General features: G+C 29.3%; 1 protein-coding gene across 1 annotated transcript in view; it reads left to right on the top strand.

Moving 5' to 3' along the window:
- The first annotated feature begins 7,927 nt into the window (after window positions 1–7,927).
- Window positions 7,928–24,639, top strand: part of LOC119689381 (huntingtin-interacting protein 1-related protein-like) — a 19,343-nt gene continuing 2,631 nt past the window's right edge. The window contains exons 1-4 of the mRNA XM_038104208.1: window positions 7,928–8,108; window positions 8,169–8,222; window positions 18,393–18,814; window positions 18,873–19,603. Coding sequence (XP_037960136.1) covers window positions 8,187–8,222; window positions 18,393–18,814; window positions 18,873–19,603 — 1,189 coding nt within the window. The 5' untranslated portion in view covers window positions 7,928–8,108; window positions 8,169–8,186. The remainder of the gene's footprint in view (window positions 8,109–8,168; window positions 8,223–18,392; window positions 18,815–18,872; window positions 19,604–24,639) is intronic.

Raw genomic sequence — 24,639 nt, 5'->3', positions numbered from 1 at the left:
TATTGAGAAGCCACCCTTTAATAAAAGAGAAGTTCTTAACAATATTGTTACCTTCGTTATCTTCAAATCTAATGGATTTGAGAAGAATTTCGGCTTTTTGCAGAAAATCCAATTGTTCAATTGATCCGCAAAAGCCTTTTTTAAGTCCTAAGCTACTGGTGCTGCTTGAATTGAATACATCAAAAAGATTATTAAAAAACAGAACAAATTCAGCAGTGTTAACAGTACTCGTATTACTTGAATCAATTAAACCTGATTTACACAATGCTCTCATTCCTGATGCAACTGTGTTGCTAAATACTTGAGAAGCAAATCTGACAAGCATTTTTTGAAAAGAATTGGGCCTAATATGTGCATTTGTCAAGTGAGGCGCACATCGAATAGTTGATTTTGAATCAATACTAAAAAAATAAACATTATCTTCCCAACTTACTTTACAATTATTAAATATAACATTATTACTGCTATTTTCTAAACAATTCCTGGTACTTTTTATCAAATGGGATGCATCATAAAAAAAGAATATCTTTTCACCATTGACTTAAAAAAAAGGGTGATGCACATCTACTTCTAATAACTTAGCTAATTTAATATTGTTTCTACCCTGATCACAAACGAAATGGCATGGGTAGAGATTAATGCCCTGAAGTTGTTGAATTACTTCAATAACATACGATTTCAGAACTTCACCCTTGCAACTTCCATTTACAAAAAAGTATGCAAGAGGCTGAGACTATCTTACTCCTGCGATTCCTTATACCATGAAAGTCAAGACAGTACTTGCAATTTTGCAAGTACGATCTTCATTACCAAAATCTTCAAGCCCAACTATTTTGTCATTATGTCTGTCATACTGAAGGTGACCTTTCAAAGACATTTCATCGCAAGATACAGAAACGAATCTTTGTTCGTATGAGAAGCCACGACTTCGTAACTCCAAAGCTTTAATACTACTATGCGTGCAGCCTGGAGACTTGGGTTCGTTCTGATGGTCAATTAAAACTTACACGTAAATGTCTCCTAATGCTATTGTTTTCAACTTAGAATCATAGCGATACACATGTGAATGACGATTACTATTTCGAAAACAATTTCTTACACATACCTGCATATTTTGTGAAAGCTTGCTACAGAGCTCATCTATCAAACTCTCATCTAAATTGCCTGTAACACTTTCAATAGTATTACATTTTAAAAGCAACTCTTTGTTCTCTTCTTTAATTTTTTCCCTAATTTCTACTTCTTTATTTTTAATAATTTCATTTTTTTCTTCAACTACCTTCTCTAACTTTTTTAATTTTATTAAAATTTCTGAATATTTTTCGTTAAGTTTTCTTTTTGTGGGAGTTAATTCAAAAAGACTATTGTCTGTTTGGACCTCTCTTCCACAAACAGAAATTTCACTCCTATCAAAGGTTTTACTAACTCCTATGCTAGAGAGGTGATTTTGCTTTTCATTTTCCACATTTCTTTCGTTGTCAATTTCATTTTTATTTAAATAACTAATATAACTTAAATCTAAATTAACATCCGGGATTGCGCATTTAGAAATTCGAGCAGAACACATCATTTCGGCAGAAAAATGATTGTTACAGGCCAACATATATTTAGTTTGCCCAACTACTCCTAAGCGCTTCATCCATTCTGTTCTAATTTGGTAAATAATTATCAGAATTAAATGAAATACAAAAATAAAAATTAATTATAAAGAAAAACAAGTATATTTGAGTAGTTACATAAAAAGGATCAACAATAAAAAATAAACATATTTGACTACAAATAATAACACAAAGTTAGTTTTGTCTTTGCAGATGTTTCAATAATTTTCACACAAATAGCTATATACAGTAATAACACAATATGCTACTACTTTCAATTTTAACTACTTTTTGTTAAATATATGCGCGGTAAATTTTGTATGATTTGGCGCAACGAAATTTTATATTACTCTCAAAAAATCAAAACCAAAAAACAAAACCACACTCTTTCTTACACTCTTCGTGGTAAACTTTTCGAAATATTCCGTTCTCAAAAGTACTCGAAGCATCGGAAAAAGGTGAAAAGGTGAAAAATTTCAGTGATTTCAGCTGGTGTTAGTGCACTTTTCACTAACACTTTCAAGAGCTCTACGGCAAATTGTTGTTGTGCGAAAAAACAAATTTTAGTTCACAATGGAGTTGCCGTTCTTGTAAGGTATTCTTTGATCACATGTATTTAATACGTATGCCAAAATGTTATAAAAAATAAGTTTTCAAAAGCAATTTCAAATGCACTCTCACGAAGTGGGCGGAGTTTCCGTTCTTGTAAAGATATTCTTTGAATCTTTGCTTTCGATCAAAGAATACTTTTACAAGAACGGAAACTCCGCCCACATCCACCGAAACGAAGAGAAATTTATTACATTTTGGCACACGTATGGAATACATGTGATTTTACCACGATAACATCAAATTACTCTCTTTTGGGGTTGCAGTATATAAATTTCTTACTACTTGCTTATCATATGCTTCCTTTTAATAATATAAAAGACTTGAGAGTAGCTTATTTGGTTAATAATATCACATCACGTAAACAAAATATATATTGTAACAACATAAATATATGATAAATAAATATATGAATTAATATATAAACTTTTAAATCAGTCAATTTTAATCAGTTTAGTTTGCTTAATCATGTAATATGTATTCAGCAAATTCATAATTTTAATTAATTTTTTCATATATATTTTAAAGTATTTTGATTTAATATGTTCGGCAACAAACTTTTGTAGAAGCACATTTTTTTATAAAGTAGAAAAAACAGTTTTGAATATATCTTATTTAATGATTTATATTTTCTTAAATATTTTTTGAGCGTATAAAACATTATTTCTAATATAATATTGAAATAATATCATTAAATGCTATTATGATGTGTAATTAATAATAAAGACCGAAGCTACTACCAATTTACTTTTTTATACGGCAACACTCAAGTGGTGAATGATGAATTATATTTCTCTGCATTGGCAAATTTTTCAAATTTAGTGCTGAAAAATCTATTGATTGGTGAGAAAGCACGCGCATTCGCTGTAAATTGGTGGTGAATGATGTGTATTATTCGTTAGATACATTACTGTATGATTAGATTTATATAAATTTTTTAAGTAGGAATATTTTTATATGCAATTTAATATAAAAGTATTTTTTGAATATTGAAAAATCTTTAATTTACCATCATATTTATAAAATATATTTATTAATAAATATTAAAGTATTTAAGAATATTAGGTGGGTTTAAATAAAAGAAGTAAAGTTGTACTCATAATTTATTATTTTTAAGAATTGAAATAATAATACTAATAATAACAATCATTTAATAAACACACATATTTATTAAAGGCATTTGTTTAAAACAATATATATTATTTGCGTACATAATGAATAATATTTATATAAAATAAATTATTTCTTTTGAATAATATACTAAAAAAATGTTCAATATGATATTAAAATCTGGGACTAGATAATTGTACTGGCTAATTATAAATATTATATAATATCTTTACACGTAAAAAATTAAAATTTAAAAACAAAATTAGAAACAAATTTATAGTATTTTACTGAATAAAAAATAAAATTGTGATATAGTAGTTAATTTTGAAAAATATTCTTATAATAATAACATGAAATTATGTGAATTTTTATTCAATAGTTTTTGGAAGGGAAGGAAATAGACCGAGTGGAATTGACGCTTTAGATTTAGTAACCATAGGTGGATATGTCAATAATATAAAAGATATCATAGAGAACATTGAAAAGCAATTAAAAGAAAATACAACGGTTTGCAAGAAAAAGTCAAAATTAATCTATGATAAAAAGATAGCAGATACACCTAATTATGAAGTAGATCAAAAGATAGTTGTGAAAAATCTTACAAAAAATAAAAAGTTAGAGACCACTTTTACTGGTCCATATACCATTGTAAAAGTTACCGAAGCTAATGTCTTTATAAGAACAAATCGTAGAACAAGAAAAATTTCAAAAAATCTAATTAAAAGATATATTGAAAACTAATTTTGTTTAAACTGTTCAGATTTTTTCTAGCCATATTCGCTCTTAAAATTGAGGATATTAATGGGAAAGGAAGCTTCTATTTCAAGAAAGTATGGGAAAACAGAATCGTGGACGGTCACATATCCATAATTACTAATGTAAATCTAACTTCTTATGAAGATAAAATGAATGTGCTTAAGAGTAAAGTAGATCATGTAGATAAAACTTGCATAGATTCCTATCACGAATGTGAAGAGATCATTGTTTTTGGAAAACAGCATTTTAAAAATTTAAAAAAAAAATAAATGTAGTACATAATATGCTTGGAATTAAGTCCAGTTTGAAGGGAAATAGAAACAAGAGAGGAATATTAAATATAATAGGATCAGGGCTTAAAGTTTTATTTGATACTATGGATAGTGACGATGCTGAATATTATAATAAGGTGATAACGGATATAAATAATAATGAAGAGTTTATAAAAACAGGATTAAAGCAAGAAATTAAAATTATTCAAAATTTAAATGAACAAAACTTAAACATAAAGAAAAGTTTCGAAGATATACAGCACATCTCCAATAACTTCATAAATAAACTTAACTCATTAATAGGAACAGTTAATGAAAATAGTAAAAATATGGCTATATTTGAATACATGCAAGAAATGGAATTAAAAATAGTAAGCAGTTGTTTAGATCTTGAATTTGACTTAGAAAAGCTAATTGATATCATTTTATTCATACAACTAAAATTAATACACCCAATGTTATTGAGTTCAGAAAAATTTATTGATATATTACTGAAAAGTAAAAATGAACCAAAATTTTTATATACACCCAGTTTGGAATCATACAGCCAAATTATAAAGTATTCTAAAATTAAAGCTTTTGAACGCAAGAAGGTTATAGTTGTAATAGTTCTAGTTCCATTTGTCAAAAAGGACATTTATGATACCTATCAGGTAATACCAGTTCCAATATTTGAGAAGAATAAACAAGTAATATTAGAAAAGGAAAATAATTAAATATCGATCAGCACGTTGTACAACAAGGGGTATTGTAGAAATCTTTGTGGAATTGAGATTAATCTTCCACTTACCGTAGTACTAACAATGGCAGAATTGAAGGTGGCACTGCTGAAGAGTGGCAAAATTTTGGACCAAAAACCACTCAAAAATTGATTTTTTCGATTCCAAAACAAATAGTAGCTATTATTAAATATTATTAATATTATTATCATTATTAAATAGAAAAGCTTGGCCACTAAATATTAATTGTTATCGAAAATATTTTTTTTAAATTTGTTTTTTAATTTTTACGTCAACTGTGCCAATAATTTTGTTTAGCTAAATTTAGTTCTTTTTTTGGTTTTTTAATTTTAAAAAATTATATTTAAGAGAAAATAAAATGAAATGAAGTGAATTTAAAAGCAAAGGAAGCATTTTATCTAAAAAAATTTTTTGTTTATTAAAAATCGCATCATTAGCTGCGTTTCAGCAAACATGATCCGCTCAATGATCTGAATCATCTTTGCTGAAACGATACGGATCACGTTTGAAAATAATTGGCAACGCATGAAATATGCCAGTTGGGTTTATGTACAAAATTTTTTGATTTATGTGAATAATTTTGGCGCTAAAAAAATAAGTGAGAAAATTTTGAATACAAAAAATCTAAAACTTGGAAAATAAATAAAAACTGTTGAAATGTCTGAAGTACGAAATGTAAGTTTTTATTTAGTATTTACTTAAAAATTTAAATTTATAGTAAATATAGATTTATAGTAAATCAATGGAAATTGCAGATTTTATTAGAATTATCGAGCAAAACTGACTCCTCCATTTTCTTTTTAAACACTAGTCCAAGTGTATTAAGCTCAAGGGATGAAAAGCATTAGCATGGATATAGTGGAAATTTTATGGAAACGATCAATAATTTTTCCATTGAAGACTTCAGGAAAAACTTTAAACTTCAAAGATGTACTACTAATTATTTATACAAATAAAAATACAATTGCTATTTATTAATTATATTTTATAATTGAATAGATTTGTTTATAAATTCCAATCAGCAAATACAAAATAACCGTGGTGGTCACAATTGAACGAGAGCAATGAAGGAAATTTACATATTTTTGTGGTATACGGCAAATATAAATACTTTTCGCGAATTTGGTATTTGTTTTGGCATACCAAAAGCTTCTGTATGGAGAATAATTGAAAGAACTAGTGTTTAGCTTATATCAATTGCAAAATTTCCGTTCGTGATTGACAGCACACATGTTAAAATAAATGCACCTCACCATAGCAATTAGGCTTATTTCAAAAGGAAGCATGAATATAGCTTAAACTTGCAAGCAGTGTTTCAAGTGGTTTTTTTTTATAAACGTAACATACACGTTTCCTTATGTATTGTTCTGTTTTAATTAAATGAATGTATTCAACTTAATGTTTATATATTCATTTCAAATTAATTGATTTTCATAAATTATCAAACAACACTTTTTTAATAATAATAAAACGTAAATAATTAAAGTAATAATTTTAATTAATTTTAATCATTTTAATTTATAGTAATAGTAATAATTAAAGCATTACTTCAAACAAAGAAATAAATAATAACGACATATTAAATAAATAAGTACATAAAATAAATAATAAATAAATAAAATCAATAATAAATAAATATAAATGTCGATTTGTTTATAATTTTACTACACCGTTCCATTGCATTGCCAACCTCATTTGCATTAAAATACGTTCCAATTTTATCTTTTACATACATTCCACATTGAACCAGAAAGTGAACCAGATCAATTGCTGGTTCACCCCATTGTTTTTGTTTTGCATGTAAAATTGAGCGGATCATGTTTGCTGAAACGCAGCTATTGTTGAATATAATTTGTTGCTGAGGTATTATAAATATTGATAATATTTTTGCACAAAAAATTGTATGAAAGAAATTAATTAATCAATAAAATCTATTCTTTGATTCTCGTCGAAAACCTAATTCTGGTTTATATAAAGTAAGTTTCAAGTGCTTAATCTGTAACCAATAAGCAATATTCAATAAGTTATACTGCATTTACACTGCCTGAAAACGGTTCATTTTGTTCAAAAATCGAAAATGAGAAGCGAATGGCTCATTCTTGCATACAAAATTTCAAGCGCGAATGCATTCCATTTCAATACATTCTGTATGAATGCGTCCCAACGAGGTTCGAATGCGTTCCAAATACAAAGGAATACATTGAACATACTCTAAATAAAAGCTCTTCATGGCATTTTAACAGTATGAGAAAGCTGTTTTGACATATTTACAAAAAAAGTTCAACAAATGTTTGGTGGTTGCATTTTCTTGGAAACGATGCATCTCTTGTTAGAACTTCCACTTCAATGTCATTTTCGTAACAAAAACTTATCGATAACACATTATATTTAACGTTGTTAAATATAAGAAAAGGTATTAAATGAAACTTTCAGCGGAAGCTCAAACTTTGTTGCGTCTATTTTAATATAGGAAAGTCAGCTTTGATAACTGATTTTGCGCCCAATGTTGACTTCCACCAGCAAAGTTCGTAATGTAAACCCCGTATTACGAGTAGCAAACAGATTGTAGTACCTGTAAAAATGTTTATTTATTATTATATCAGTATATAATAATTCTTTACAATATTTGCTATTATTGTGATATAACGCTATGACCACATTTAACAAGATATTTCTCTCAATTTTTTAATTTACATTGAAAGCTACAATAATATAAATTTTGTCTCATGACTCTGCATTATCAGATATATCTGTGCTTATTCTCTAAACTAAATGTCTCCGCTCTTCATAAGATCTCTGATATATATCGTACCATATTTTTTCATTGTTTTAATTCTCATTAATTCCTCAAAGCAACAATACCAAATTTGAATGGATAACAAAAGTTGAGTATGTTTATCCATTGATATGTGGATTCGTACACAAATATTGATAATGAAAATAAGATAACCGAAAACAAGTCATAGTAGATAAGACCAAGTTAATTACGAGAAATAGAAGGTTTTACATTTTGCCATTTTTTGGTAAACTTGCTATTCAGTCTGCCTTATTTATTTTAATTTGTATACCTATACCATTTACAGATTGTATGTTTGCGTAAAATGACTACTATCACCAATAAGGAGTATTATAGTTTGGTGAGTGCTTAAGACTATTCATTAACATAAATATGAAAAAAAGAATATCTAAACGTCAAATACCAGTAAAATTTAAATATTGACATCTCAATGCACCATTTACTTATCTTAGTAACTAGGCTTGCCCGTTTCGCTTCATCAGGTTTTGTAATGTGCATATTATACGTAATCGCCATGTCAGATTGAGAAATTTGTTAAAGTTCCGCGGATAGTTTCTAACTTGTTTAGGATCGCAATAGTAAATGACAACATAATTAAACGATAACTGAATGTAGTGTCATAAATCGTTGCTACATTTACGATCTTTAAATGTAAATTATTTCAAAATGCATAAAAATTGTTTAATATTGCAATATAAATACCTGTGACAAAAAATGTTGAAAGCAGATTTTAGCTGAATGCTTAGGTTCAATAAAGATATTACATATGTTTTTACTAAGTAAGCTTAAAATATGCTTTTACTAAAAAGACAAAATATTTTATCTATTAGTTTTTGTAAAATTGGAATAAATTATTTCCATTGTCGTTAACAAATCAACCGTGATCTTTCCTTTTTTACAGAAACTGATATTTTCTATAAATTTCAATAAAATTTGTCTAAAACTTTTTCTAATTTAACTTCTTTGTAAATCTAACTTCGTCTGTAAATTGTGGTATTGATCACCTACAGCGATTAAAAATAATATGCGACATTAACTAAATTCTTATAAAATGTTGCAATAACAAATAATTTTTTTGCTTCATATTTTGGTGTTCCGAAATAGAATTGCTTTTTTATATTTAAATGTAAAAAGCATACAAATAAAAAAAACAATCTATAATTGTTGAAAATTGCATTATTTTTATTACATTTTTTGGTTCCATTTTGTCGTTATTGCAACATTTAATAGAAATTAAGTTTATGAATACTTTTTTTACCGCTGTAGTTACTTCTTTCGTCTAAACCGTTGTAAGTTCAAAGTCCTTATAAGCGATTATGATTGTGATAACCTCATAGATTATCTCAGTAAATGTGTCGCTATTTCTCCTTTTCTTTCTAATTGGATGACACAAAACCTGGTTCGTCCCAAACTACAAAATGTTTTCGGTTCTACAATCACCGAGGCTGTCATTTTCATGGTACGTTTGTCTGTATCTTCGGTGCAAGAACCGAGGATATTCAGCTTTTCTAAACATCATCAGACTTGATGTTACCTGATGAAAATTGAATGCTGTAATGTTGCCTGATTATCAGTTAGGATGGCTTTTCTATTGTTCATATAGTTATGTTCAAAATTAAAATATATACACCTGTCTATGGTATACATTTTTTTCTGGTAGTTTTGTTTTTACCTAGTTCCTCCGAGTATTTAATCCCGGCTTGTAAACACCTGTTGCAGCTCCGTGTTCAGTAAGGGAACCGACCACATACTAAGTTAGCATGTTCTAGTTTATTTTATAAGTTTGAGATATACATTTTAATTTTTCAGTCCTGTTTGTGATATCCTGTTGATTGTGTTAATTACTGTATGTGCCTTATGCAATTATACCAGATTTCTGCCCTAAGTTATATAAGTCTGTACTGTATAAATCCACAGCTTTAGTTTCAATGTAAAGCCCCAATTCTCACCACGATAGAACTGCATGTCATGAAAACTTTGATGGTCTTTTGCTATTTCACTAATCTAAGGTGTCTAATTTAATATTTTGTCGAATATTATTCACAAGAATTTTGTTTTCTTCTGTCGTTTTGACATCATTCCATTAAGGTTGATATATTTGGGTTGCTTAAGTTTATATTTCCACATTAATGGTATAATAGTAATTTTTTCTGGTTTAATATTCAGTCCTACTGACACCATTTTTTCGCTAGTTTTAGTAATAGTTAAATTTGATTACATAGAGTATTTTTAAAGTTTCCTCTATATATGACTATATTATTAGCATAGGTTTGAAATGATGAACCGTTATTTTTCAATTTTAAGAAAAGTTCGTTTATAATTATACTGCTAAAGAGCAGTGATAACACTTCTCCCTGTCGATATTCTCAGTTTTCGTTCTTATTCTTCCAGAGTCGATATTTCTACCTTCTGATATAGAAAATTTTACTCACTCACAAAGTTAGAGTATGTATTGTAACTTCTCATATAATTAATTCTAATTTATTGTTTCATGTAAAGTATCGAAAGCATATTCCATATCTAGTAAGTCACATATTGCTGTTACTTTATTTTCTAAGATTTCCTGGAGCATATTAGCTAGTTAATACAGAGCAGTTTCTTTGGAATGTCGATATCTATATATAAGTTGAAATGGAAGCAGTACCAACGTCATCCGGTGATTTTAGTGATATTTTTCACCCACTCTACCCTTGATGTTATTGGTTCTGATCCATTCATTCCTCTGTATACGTCCCAGTCTTTCAATATATCCTGTCCGTCAATATATTCTTCCAGTATTTCAATATATTTTCCTTTACCATTGTAGAGAAACCTACAAATTGAGTATCAAGAAGTGGACGATTTGCTACCATCGCTATTAAAGTTTGTAGAAAAATTCTGCTTCCTTTCGCCAGCACTTTGTTGGTACCTTTATAGTGTTAATATTTATAGTTTTTCAAAATTTTTACGTTTAGATTACCGAATCGCTTTACGTAGTATATAGCGTTATGGCATTTTTATAGTCTGAAAACCTATACATTATACATTTTACCTCTCGCAATGTTCCACCAGTTTTACCTGGTTTTCGATTTGCTCAAGTAGTGCTCGAGTGCCATCACCTGGTAAGTAAACTGTTGCTACAACCATATTCCGCGACATCCTATTGATGTCAATTGGAATTTGCACTACTATTAAGTCTCTAGATAGAAATTTTGAAGACAAAAAAATTCATGTTGTTATTAAAATTAGGTAGGTTATTGGTTTATCATTTCGATTGTTCCGTATTACCTGTATGTTTTCTACAGCTAAATCACCATTATTGGTAACAATTATCACCTCATTGTATAAAATTGGCTTCAGTTGATCAAGTTTAGTGATTCTTAGCCCAGGTTGTCAATTGATTCAAATTTCAAAAATTTGTGGAAATAATCAATATTTCAGAATCCATTCATTTTAGCTCGATGTAGCCTTGAGTCTTGACTATAATTTTCAAACGGTCATATCACCTCATTGTATAAAATTGGCTTCAGTTGATCAAGTTTAGTGATTCTTAGCCCAGGTTGTCAATTGATTCAAATTTCAAAAATTTGTGGAAATAATCAAAATTTCAGAATCCATTCATTTTAGCTCGATGTAGCCTTGAGTCTTGACTATAATTTTCAAACGGTCATAGCTGCCCATACCATTACTTGAGATGAAAATTACTTCGACTGGTCTTCATAGTCTCAAATTTTCGAATTTTCGACAATGCGTTCAGCTAAGTACACAGGATTATTATGAACTGCTCAATGGGAAATTTTTCTGATCAGAGAGCACAATTCGCCACGTTTGTGAAAGCGCAACAACTGAATTGCTCTTTCGAATCCAACTTTTTGTTGCTTTGGTGTAAGATCTTGTGCTTTTTGAAACATTTAAGGAATATGCGTTGGATGCTTCGATAGAATATTTTCAGTTCTTTGCCCATTTGATTACCACTACGACGTGGATTTCGTTTAAGGTGAATTTCAGATGATGTTTCTGTTTTATGTATTTCGTCCATCACCATAGCGTTTGGCGACGATGCCTGTACTATTACAATGATTTATGGTGCGATATACAAAAATTTTATTCATTTTGAAGTGTTTGAGCTCAAACAATAGGTGGTTGTGATTTTCCAAACAAATATAACGCAATAACACTATTACTTGTCAATTCCATTTCTAATAACTTTTGTTCTATAAAACTTAGACGCAAATGATTGTAGTAGCTTGTTAACAATATCAACAGCTGTTACTCGTATGAATTTTACGAAGTTTACAATATCAGTTTGACAGATATACGTATGTGTAGTTGGTAGTCTTTCAATCGCTAGATCCTGTATATGGTATACAGAATTTCTATTTTGTTTATTTGTTAATTTGAATGAAAGATATGTGAAAATATGCGAAAATAACTTCAAATTTTTAAGTTAATTTATTTTGGTTCAATATGGCCTATAAGCAAATTCTAACTAAGCGGCCCCTGCAGAACACCATTTATTTGTTTGATTAAAAAATATCCAGCACGGTTTACAAAATACTGAAACCAATAACTTTGAATAGCATAATCTTAGTTTTTAAATTATAGTATGAAGCATTGAAACTTCTATTGTCTTGAATAGGTTCTTTTGGAAATAGCTCTTGGGTTCTCTTGTGGTCGAAAGAATTATCAATTAATAAGCGTTTAATATCATCAGTAATTTGGACATTAATATAGTGCCCAATATCAGTTGATTAGCTTATTGTTTCATCAATGATTTTGAAGTCTGTTTCAGTATTTGAACAACGTGTGAATTTATTTTGTGTATCACAATTAGCAGAAGCATCATTTGAACCGTTCACTACTTCACTTTGGTTTTTATTTATTTTTAGAAAATAGTCTAGTTTTGGTAATTTCTTTAATGTTTCTTCTTGTTCGTTTCGCTCTTTTCTTTTCTTGGCTACACTTAAATATTTATTCATTTTCACTTTTTTAAACACAAAAAATAAACTGGAAGAAATGTTTGATTTGAAAATGTATGTTGCTTTGATAAAATGTAAACAAACGTGTATTCAGTGCATGTCAACACAAAGAAATTTTAAAGGGCCTATTTACCCTATCATGAACGTGAGATGAACTTGACGACAACATGAAATATTAGTTCAGTTTACACTATCATGCACAGTTATGAACTGAAATTGGTTTTGTTCTGTGTAAACGTATAAAATGCTTGTGTCTGCATAGTAGTGCATAGCACAAAAAATGAGCGGTAAAATTACTTAAAATATAACATTGACATTAACATAAATATAACATTGTATATGTCAAGCTAAAAAAAACCAGCAAATTTCGTTGCTTGAAATTCATGAACTCATATCACATTCTTTTCCCTCTCTCGCCTATTGGTAACCGGTTTTCAAGTTCATGTTCATGTTACGTTAAAAATAGTTTAAATAGGCCCAAAGATTTTCTTGAAATTAATAATGCAAGCTTGTTCAAAAATTGAAATTTATGTTATTCCAACAAAAAACGTTTCGTCCCACTTTTGAGAATACAATGAATTCATAAATTTATAATGGGATCCCCTATATTCGGGGGCCCGAAAGCGTTGCTTCCAGGCGCTTCCCTGTAGATACGCGACTGATATCAACAATTCGTTATATTTTTTTAAGTTTAAGAATTTCTTGAAATAAAAAAATTTTAATTGAAAAAATTAAAAAACTTTTTTTTACTCGTGAATGCGAAGGCTATCAGCGAACCAAAAGCAATAAACATTCAACAAAACGGACCATCTAATCCACCCCATTCAGATTGATTTTATGGTTCTACAATATGAGGGCTTTTACACTGGCAATTGTTGAGCATTTTAATTGTTGTTCAGAAGTTGTCACAACTAAGGACATCACGTCTGGCACTGCTATCATTGCACAAAGCAACAAAAAAAAGAAAAAATGCGCATTGAAATATTTACTGCAATTGCAATTCATTATCATATCATCTTGTTATTGAAGGCGGCATACTGTAGCTGAATTCTGTTGATTATTTATAGCAGTTAAAATACCGAATGCGGTATTATAGACTTAAGGTAGTTTACACCAAAACAATTTACAGCCATAGTCAAAAGTATTTACACAACGAAAGTTTTTGTACATATTGCATAAAAACATGTTTTTATTGTTGTTGTTGGACGTCAGTTGCAAAAAATTTTTTTGTTGTCACTTAGCTTTATCTATGCAGAACCAAATAAAAAAAGAATTGAAAGATAACTGTTCATTTGACAAAAATATAAGCAACTGCGCTGATGCTTATTAGTAGTCAAAAGTATTTACACAAAACGTTAATTTCATTTTCTTCTTCTTAATTGATGAATTTTTAAAAATTTTTTTTATTTTTATTTAATTAATATAATTAATATTTGGTAACACCACCTTTGGCATCAACAACTGCCTGTAATCTAGCTGGAATTGATCGAATCAAGCTGGGAATCAATTTGGACCGAATATTCGCTATTTCAATTATGCTATCACTACATTTTGGATTTTTATCAAAAGTATTTTGCTGTTTTATGAAGTCTTAAGCATATTCAATGACATTAAGACCAGGGCTCTGTTCAGGCTCTAAGAAAGCAGCATGATTAAACTCTTTTAAAATTGGATTAAGTCTACATCCTTGATGACATGGTGCATTGTCATATTGCAGAAACCAGTTATTGATTGGAAAAGGTCTATTTTCTGATGTCAAGACATGGTTATGTAAAATACCAATATAACCGCACTGATTTAAGGTACCATTTTTCGGTACCAAATCTCCAAATGCATAGCATGATAGACATCCCTAAAACCAAACCGTGCCACCTTCAAATCTATTGAGTGGCTGCACTGCTTTATTCTTTTAGCGTTGTCGAAAATGCATGGAGTGCTTACCAAACGAACCCTAGAATTGAAATCCAGACTCATCTGTTCATAACACATTGTAACAAAACTGTATAGGTTACCTTAAATACTTCATAGCAAATAAAAGAATATTTGATAAGGTCGTTAGAATAATATTGACTCTTTTGTGCACCACATAGGTATTGGTATTAATATTTTTCAACCTGTGATGTAGTGTAGCATCACTAATAATCTTGCCAATCAACAAATTGGTCCTTTTCAAATTTTTTAAATTTTCACTTATATTCTTATTTTACACTAGATTTTACACAGTTTTATGTAATATTTTGCATAACTTTACTAAATTCGTCGCCGAAATACCACTCTTATATTAGGTAACAACCACAGATCGAATTTCAACTGATAATTCATTGGTTTTTATCATTTTCCTAAATAATTTATGAAATTTTGAAATCTCTAAACTTGTGTAGTTTGTGACAAAAGCTAACAACTGCACTTACTTGAAGGAAATCCTAGAATAAATGCTAATTAATGTTTTGTGTAAATACTTTTGACGCGAAAAAAATGTGTTTAAATACTTTTGACTACTAATAAGCATCAGCGCAGTTGCTTATATTTTTGTCAAATGAACAGTTATCTTTCCAATTCTTTTTTTATTTGGTTCTGCATAGATAAAGCTAAGTGACAATAAAAAAATTGTTTGCAACTGACGTCCAACAACAACAATAAAAACATGTTTTTATGCAATATGTACAAAAACTTTCGTTGTGTAAATACTTTTGACTATGGCTGTACATGTTTTGATGAAACAAAAATCTACACATAGCCAATAAAGTCTGCGTACACTTTACGAATTTTGATATGTGATAAAGAAACACAACATAATTAAATATTTTATATTAAAATTTTTACATATATTTATTCTTTGAAATTTTAAGTTTAAATAGCAAAAGACAAAAATTGTATTCGTTTGTTCATTCTTCAGATAACGGGATAAAATTGTCTCTGCATGTAAATATAGGCCCCATAAGATCTGCGTACACTTTGTTTGTTTAGATAATATCGTTAATTTTTAAGCAGTTTGTTCTTATTTTTGCTCATTTGGTATTAATTAGCATTTAAATTGAACATTTAGCGATCTCAGTGATCAATTAATTTTTAAGTAGTTACTATTTTAAAGTATGGAATCAAGGGGAAGATAAATCAGTGTGCACGAAAGAAAAATAATTATTAAACTATGGAAAGATGGAAAAAGTTTCCGAAAAATTGATGAAACTATTAAAAGATTGCATTCATTAGTCCAGCGCATAGTGAACAACTTCAAAAAACCGGAATTTTAACATCTGAACTGCGTCCTGGGCGTCCATAAGTTTTATCAGTCCGAGAAAAGCGAAAAATTGTCCATATGCTAAAGATCAACCCTCGTGTATCTTCTTCGGAAATTGTGAAAGATATAAATCAATCATTTAAAAAAGTATTTGTGCGAAGACTGCTAAAAAGTATTACATAAAACTGGATATCGTGGTAGAGTCACTAGAAAGAAACCGTATATTTCACTTGTAAACAGACAAAATATGCGTTGAAATGCAAAGAAATACATAAATAAACTACCGGAATTCTGGAAACAAGTGATATTTTCAGACGAAGGCAAGTACTGCATCTTTGGTAGAAAAGGTAGTCAAATTGTGTGGCGGAAATCAGGAGCAGCGCTAGAGAAACAAAATCTTGTTGGTACAGTCAAACACGGCGGTGGTGGAGTTATGGTATGGGGGTGCATGGTGGCTGATGGCCAGTTGAAATTTATAGAACCGACAATGAATAAATGGGGCTATTTAAATATTTTAAAAAGAAATTTGAAACAAAGTGCAGATAATTTGGGCTTATCCACGTCATTTTGGTTCCAACAGGACAAAGACCCAAAACACATAGCGGGGATTGTTAAATTTTGACTTTAGTACAACGTTCCAAGACAGCTTAAAACGCCTCCACAACTACCTAATCTCAACCCCATTGAGCATCTTTGGAATTTATTGGAAAAAAGAATTCGTCAGCATGTGGTAACAAGTAAAGAGGCTTTGCGGATTAAGCAGAATAGGCAAAAATTACTGCTGAAGAAACTCAGAAATTAGTTAATTCCATGCCAAACAGATTAAGTGAAGTTCTAAAACAGCGTGACTATACAACAAAGTATTAAATTATTTTAAATATTTCTACCGATTTTATGAGCTTTTTTATAACTGTACGCAGACTTTATGGGGCCTATATTTACATGCAGGGACACTTTTATCCCGTTATCTGAAGAATGAAAAAACGAATACAATTTTTGTCTTTTGCTAGCAGTTTCTTGAAAATGGTAAGTTTACATTCATCGATATTATTTGTTAGATCTCACAAGCTCTAATATTCCTTCAATCTTTTTATTTATTTTGCAACATTGCAACATGTTGAATGTGAAAGATACAATATCATTAGCCTATACCAACATTTTTTGGGCACATGTTAGCACTCCTAATTTAAGTTATCCATTAAGGTTTGCTTTGTACTTTTTTCCCATACTGACAGGGCAGTTTTGGCAATTCGTAAACGTATTGAAAAAATATATTTTATATATTTATGTATAACACATATATTTTTATGTATATAAATTTTAATATTTATATATTTTTAAGCTATAACTTTAAAACTACTTACGTTTTTTGTTGTGTCACTGTTGTGCTCATTTCACTTCAATTCCACTTGAAGAGAACTTAATAACTAATTATTTATATATTTATACAACTTGTGGTATACATTTTAAAGTTTGATGCGCTAATTAATAGTTGCGAAAGTAATAGCAAAAAAAGTTTTTATTTCCCACCTAGTTTGTTGGTGAAATGTACGACACCTTTCATAAAATTATGATAGCGATTGCAAACGGGTAGAAGTAACTGCATATGAGTTGGTGCAGAATTTTTTATTTAATTTTGTTGCAATATTTTGTTTACATAATATTGCATAAGTTTTGAACAATTAGAAATATGTTGGATTTTACATCTTCGAATGTACGTTGTTCTTGCACTCAGTTTGCGTTTTCATTCACGGTATTATTGGGTTGATTGTTGGTAATGCATTTTGCATTTGGTGTAGAAATCGTTAGAACATCAAATTCATTATTTTTCAGTCATTTTGTTCTTGGCACAATTAATTAATATTAACCGAAAATCAGCATTTTTTTCTCGATTTTTTTGGCTTAGTCAATATTTGTCCAGTTGTCAATATTTGTCAAGTTCTAAATAAATTTGTCCACTTTTAGGTAATTATACGATCAACTAAAATCGTATAAATTAGTTAAAGTTCTGTTCAATACAGAAAAAGTTATCAAAAAATTTTTCTTGAGTTAAAAACTTATCTGATATACCATTTTGTATTTGACACACGTATTTGCTTTTTTATTCTGGTTATTTTTCTTTTTTAGTTTCAGTAAATTGTTTTTCTAAATAAAAAACAACCGGAAATATTTTAATTAGATTTTTCTTCAAATCAGTTATCTATGTTTTCTTCTAAATTTAATATATTTATATTTATAACATATACAATGATCCAGGTAACATATATAGAAAGTGTAAATTTTCGATCATTAATATCTATTATATATTTTTCAGAATATGAGTATAGTTAAAGCTCTAAATTCAACAGAAGCACCTTTAAAAATGAAACATGCGCGTTCAATAATTATAACTACTCATCTTTCAAAAGACGTTAGTTTACTGTGGAAGCTGCTTACACAACAGCCGCTTATGGAGAATCGTTTTATTGCTTGGAAGTTTTGTCATCTTGTGCATAAAGTTTTACGTGAAGGTCAAGAGAACTGTATTAATCATTTTCAAACTCATAAAAAATTTATACTTGAAATGGGAAAGCATTGGGGATATCTTCAAGATGGCGTTGGTGCTTGTATTCAAGCATACTCTCAGCTTTTAGTTGTGAAATTGGATTTTCACCATAAAAATTCTTTATTACCTGGATCATTATTAATCAATTTTAGTAAAATTGAAAACTTTGCCTGTAGTGATATCAATATATAGTAAGAAACGCAGTTATAAAAAATATATTTTAAATACTATATTTCGTTTCCATTTCAGTTTTCAACTATGCGTTGAAATATTTGATTATCTTGATGAAATTATCAATGTCCAGTCAAAAATTTTTTTTTCAATAAATTCATATCGCATGTCTTCCATGTCTCCACAAGGTCAGTGTAGATTGGCACCATTAATAACTTTAATTCAAGATTCAAATCCATTATATGACATAAGCGTTCGCATTATGTTTAAGTTACACAATGAGCTGCCTAATGACATCTTAATTGGTCATCGCGATCGCTTTAGAGACTTATTCTTTAAAATTAAGATGTTTTATGATAATGTGCGACCTCTTCAGTATTTTGCGGACTTATTACAAGTACCAATATTGCCAGAAGTAGCACCGAATTTTTCTTCGAAAATTGATTTCGGCAGTTATGTCCCACCAACAGTTTTTTGTCAACCGGATGAAGAACCAGATAACCTTATAGATCCATCTATTCTTGAAGAGCCAATAATTAAGGATACTGTGGTAGAGGAAAGTAACGATATTATGAAATTGACTTATTTGCTAGAACAAAAGCAGATAGTTATACAACAGATAGAAGATGAAATAAATACGTTAAAAAGTGATTCAATTCACAGAGAACAAATGCTAACAAATGAAATCGCATTTCTGCAGAAGGAAATAAAAAAACTGAAACAAGAAAAAAATGAAGAATTAGCAAAAAATATGATGGAGACACAGCATAAAGATGAAAATCAAAGCAAAAGCTCATTGGATATTTCAAGTAAGCTTGTTATTAATCATTTTTTCTTTGAATTAAAAAATTATATTAATTGTTTTTATAGTCAATTTAAATTCATTTGATATTTCAAGCAGTGAACGAAAATAAACAGTACAGTATCGTAGTGTACTGTTCATGTCCGAAACACATCAAAAAATTTTTATAGTTTGTGTCTGCGAACACAAACTTTATTTTTAGAGTTTGTGTACTTTTCACGAAGAAAGTGCTCATTTTAGTTGTCTTTTGCCGAAGATAGTGGTCTTTTGAGTGATAATTTTCCTAAGGTAGTAGTTTTTTAGCGTTTGCCAAACTAAACGATTTGGAAACGTTTTTAATGTGCATAGTTGTTGCTTCGTTTGCATTAGAAGAAGAAAAAATTTTGTTTGCATTTGTATTGCATGTATTTTGTTTGTGTTTTTAAATAAAGATATTGCGTATGTATTTATTGATGCATATTTAATATTAGGGGGTGAATTAGATAGATATAATATTTTTTTGCTGTTGGATGATTTGTATTATATTTATAATGCCAATAAAAGGCAAAAAAACAAAATTTTAAAATCGTTAAGTTGTTAATTAAGTATATATATGTATATACGTGCGTATAGTTACAATAAAATGCTTATATATCTACGCAATAATTTAAATATTATATATGATATTCAGAAATGCCTAAAATATTTTTTTAGTTTTTTACTGCATTATATAAACAATTTCAAAATTTTGTTTTTTTGCTTTAACAAATTTAATACAAATCATCCAACCGCAATAAAATATTATATCTATGTAATTCATCCCCTAATATTAAATATGCATCAATAAATACATACGCAATATCTTTATTTAAAAACACAAACAAAATACATGCAATACAAATGCAAACAAAATTTTTTCTTCTTCTTATGCAAACGAAGCAACAACTATGCACATTAAAAACGTTTCCAAATCGTTTAGTTTGGCAAACGCTAAAAAACCACTACCTTAGGAAAATTATCACTGAAAAGACCACTACCTTCGGCAAAAGTTAACTAAAATGAGCACTACCTTCGTGAAAAGATCGTTATAAAGAGCACTACCTTCGTGAAAAGTACACAAACTCTAAAAATTATTGAATTGTTTCGGACTTTTTTTAATGTACTGTTCGTTTAGTGTTTTTTAACAAAGATGACAAACAGTACACTATGTTTTGTACTTTAGTGTTTGTTTTCGTTCACTGATTTCAAGTAAGCTTGTTATTAATGATTTGTTATTAGAATCAAAAAAATTATTTTAATTGTATTAGGTGTAGTAAAAAGAAATCTATTATATTCCCAATCAGTGAACGAATGTTTCTTGGGCTTTGTCAGCTACTTTTACAAGTTTATAAGAAAGGTTTTCTTTTCAAGAACAAGAAGTTTGTAATAGGATATGATCAAATTGTAGCTTTTAACGCTGTTTGCTTATATATATTGCTTATTTTTTTTTTAATTTAATTACAAATATATTTTTCATATTATTTCAAATATAGTATATACATTTACATCCACATATTCATTCATGCATTCATTCATTACTATATATATTAGTTTGATTTAAATTTTAAAACTCAAATTTTTTTTTTTTTATTATTTTTTTAAACCAATATATGGTTTTAACCTATTTTTGTGCACTTTTTGTGCTTTACCCTTACTATCTACTATAACTATATTATTACCTATTTCCATATCTTTAACTAAATATGGACCTATATATTTATTTTCTAATTTATGAACTACTTCGTTTTTTAATAAAACCTTATCTCCTATTACTAATTGAAAGCTATGTAAATTATTATTATACCTAAGTTTATTTTTTAATTTTGATATATCGAGCATTTTTCTTGCTCTTACATAAGCTACTTCTAATAAGCTACTTTTGCTTTCTTTAGCATAATCTTCTATATTGTATTCTATATTCTATTCTATATTCTATATTACCACTTTTGAAATCATAGAATTTCCTTGGAATACGTCCATACAGGAGTTCGTAAGTACAGTATCCATTTGCTAACGATGGTGTTGTGTTAAAGCAATACGTGAAGTATTTAATCCAAACATCCCAATCATCTCTATTGACAGAGATGTAAGATCTTATATATTCATTAAACGTGCGGTGACTGCGTTCTACAGTACCTAGCGTTTGATGATGGTGGGATGTTGATGTAATATTCTCGATATTGAGATATTTACATAAATCGTTCATAATTGAACTTTTGTACTCTGTACCCATGTCAGCTAGAAACCGTTTCATGGGTCCGTACTGTAAGATAAAATTTTCGAAAATTACTTTCGCTATAGTCTTGGCACTTTTATTTGGAACTGGAATAGTTACCAAATATTTTGTTAGGTCACATATTAATGTGATTGCATACTCATTGCCGTTCTCCGTTTTTGGGAGTGGACCAATGGTATCTACTAACACAGTGTCAAATGGAGACATAGGCGTTTGCACTTTCGTTAAAGGCATTTTCGTATGTCTAGTTGTCTTGGCCAGTTGACAACTCAGACATTTTTTTACGTACTTGGTAATCGTTTTTGTCATGTTTTTCCAGTAGAATCTTTGTTTTATTTTAGTCAATGTTCTGGTAATTCCAGTATGACCTCCTTCTGCTGGATCATCATGATATTGGTGAAGAATAGCTTCAATTGCCGACTTATTATTTTCGTTTATTTTTGTTACCTGTGGTAATAGCGCTATTTGAACATTTGTTAATGTTTTGTTGCCTATTTCTTTAAAAGAATTTAGCGATACAGATTTAAAAATCTTTTCGCAAGGTGCCATTTGTAACTGTTTAATTTTGAATTCACCGGCTTGTTGATCAAGCCTTTGGAATAACAGACCTAGATCTAAATTTCCATTAGTGATTAAATCATTAACATATATGTGTTTTAAAATTCTTTTCCCATGCTTTAAGAAACAATTGTGGGATGATAATTTTAATTTTACACATTTTTTAACGTCGTTACTACTAACGACTTCATAAACTTTGGGCTTATCATTATTTTGATGTCTCGGTCTTATTAAATTTGTGTCTGCGCAGACTTTTTGCGTATTCTTCCTTGTTTCAGCTCTCGTTGTAACTTTCAGTATAGCTGTATTTGTGTGATTTTGGTCTTTCAATTAATTTATAGTTATCCGAGACAAAGCATCGGCTACTGTATTTTGTTTCCCCCTGAGAAACTTCACTGTGAAATCGTATTCCTCTGTTTTCATTGAAAACAGATAAAAAAGTGGTCTATGGTCTGATTTAACTAAGAAATGTGTTCCGTTTATGTACGGTCTAAAGTAGTTGATTGCCCAATGAATTGCTGTTAACTCTTTTTCTGTAGTAGATTTATTACTTTCTCCCTTAGTGAAAGTTTTTGATGCGAAAGCGACTGGTAGTTGCTGTCCATCGTACTCTTGGCTGAGTACAGCACCACAAACGTGCTTGCTAGCATCGCTGGTAATACAAAATGATTTGCTGAAATCGGGGTATTGAAGTAATGTTGGTTGCATTAATGCATTTTTTAAATACTGGAATGAATTTTCACATTCCTTTGACCATTCGAATTGAACATTCTTTTTACAAAGTTTGGTTAAATGACTTGAATAGTCAGAGAAATTTTTGACAAAGCTTCTATAGTAGTTACAGAAAACAACGAACCGTCTAACGCTGTCAGCGTCTTTGGGTGTTGGATAATTTTTAATAATATCGTACTTGCTTTCGTCAGGTAAAATACCTTTGTCTGTGCATTTGTGTCCAAGATAAGTCACTTCATGCATAAAGAAACTACATTTTTCAGGTTGTAATTTGAGATTGTATTTTCGACAAAGTTCGAATACATCCTTAAGGCTTTTAATCATGTGTTTTTCGGAACATCCGACAACAACAAGATCATCCATGTAAAGAAAAGCTTGCGAAGGCTTTAAGCCTGAAAATGCAAGTGTTATCATGCGCTGGAATAAATTAGGCGCTATTTTAAGTCCATATGGTAATCGTTTAAAACGATATGAGCCATTGCTCGAAGAAAAGGACGTTATGTTTCTTGAATATTCATCAAGTTCAATCTGGTGAAAATCAGACATTAAATCAATACATGAGAAGTATTTGGCACGTTCCAGTTGATCAAGAATATCTTCGATTCTTGGGAGTGAGAATTTGTCAGCAATTAGTTTTTTATTAACTTAGCGATAATCTACTACAAAACGCCATTTATTATCATTTGAATTTGGGAGAGATTTTTTTGGAACTAGAAGTAAAGGGCTGTTATAAGGTGAAATGGATGGTTCTACTATGCCATCATCAATTAATTTATTCACCTGTTTATTTATTTCTTCTTTATGGGAGTGGGGTATACGAAAATTTTGTATACTGGTTTTCTATCTTCCATTAACAATTTTTGTTTGTAGAAGTTATTGTAGGTTATTGGTTCAGATTCAAGTCCAAAAATATCAGTATATTGGGAACATAAATCGTACAATTGAGAATTGAATTGTTTGGGGAAATTTTTCTGAAGATTATTTAAAACTTCTTGACTTCTATTATTTTTTGTTTGTGTGTGTGTAAGTATGTTATAATTTAATAGACTTTCTGACTTTATGTCATTATGTTTTAAACTTGTATCTTTATTAGTACTATTTATGATGCGTATAAATGCATTATTAGAAGTAACAATTGCGTTTGCAATGTAAATATCGGGTATTGGTTCTTGTCTGTGTACTAGAACTTCATTTTCAGAGCAATTAAGTTTAATACATTTAATTGTTTCTGATCTTGCGTGTAAAAGAATTGTATCGTTTGTATTATTAAAAGTGGAATGTTCAATAGGTACTGATATATCAGTAAAAAAATTATCGGGTCTTAATGTAAGTGAATTTTGATTGTGTTTGAAATCTAATATACAATTATATTGTTTTATAAAATCTAATCCTAGTATCCCATCACAAGGAATTGGAAAACTTTCATAAACCACATGGAATTTGTGATTTAGTAGAAAGTTATCAATCCTAAGGTCAAGATTAGTTGATCCTAACACTTC

This window comes from Teleopsis dalmanni, chromosome 1 (assembly GCF_002237135.1).
Source record: "Teleopsis dalmanni isolate 2A chromosome 1, ASM223713v2, whole genome shotgun sequence".
Lineage (NCBI taxonomy): Eukaryota > Metazoa > Arthropoda > Insecta > Diptera > Diopsidae > Teleopsis > Teleopsis dalmanni.
Note: the sequence above shows the minus strand (reverse complement) of the source record. Positions and strands in the feature narration are given on the sequence as shown.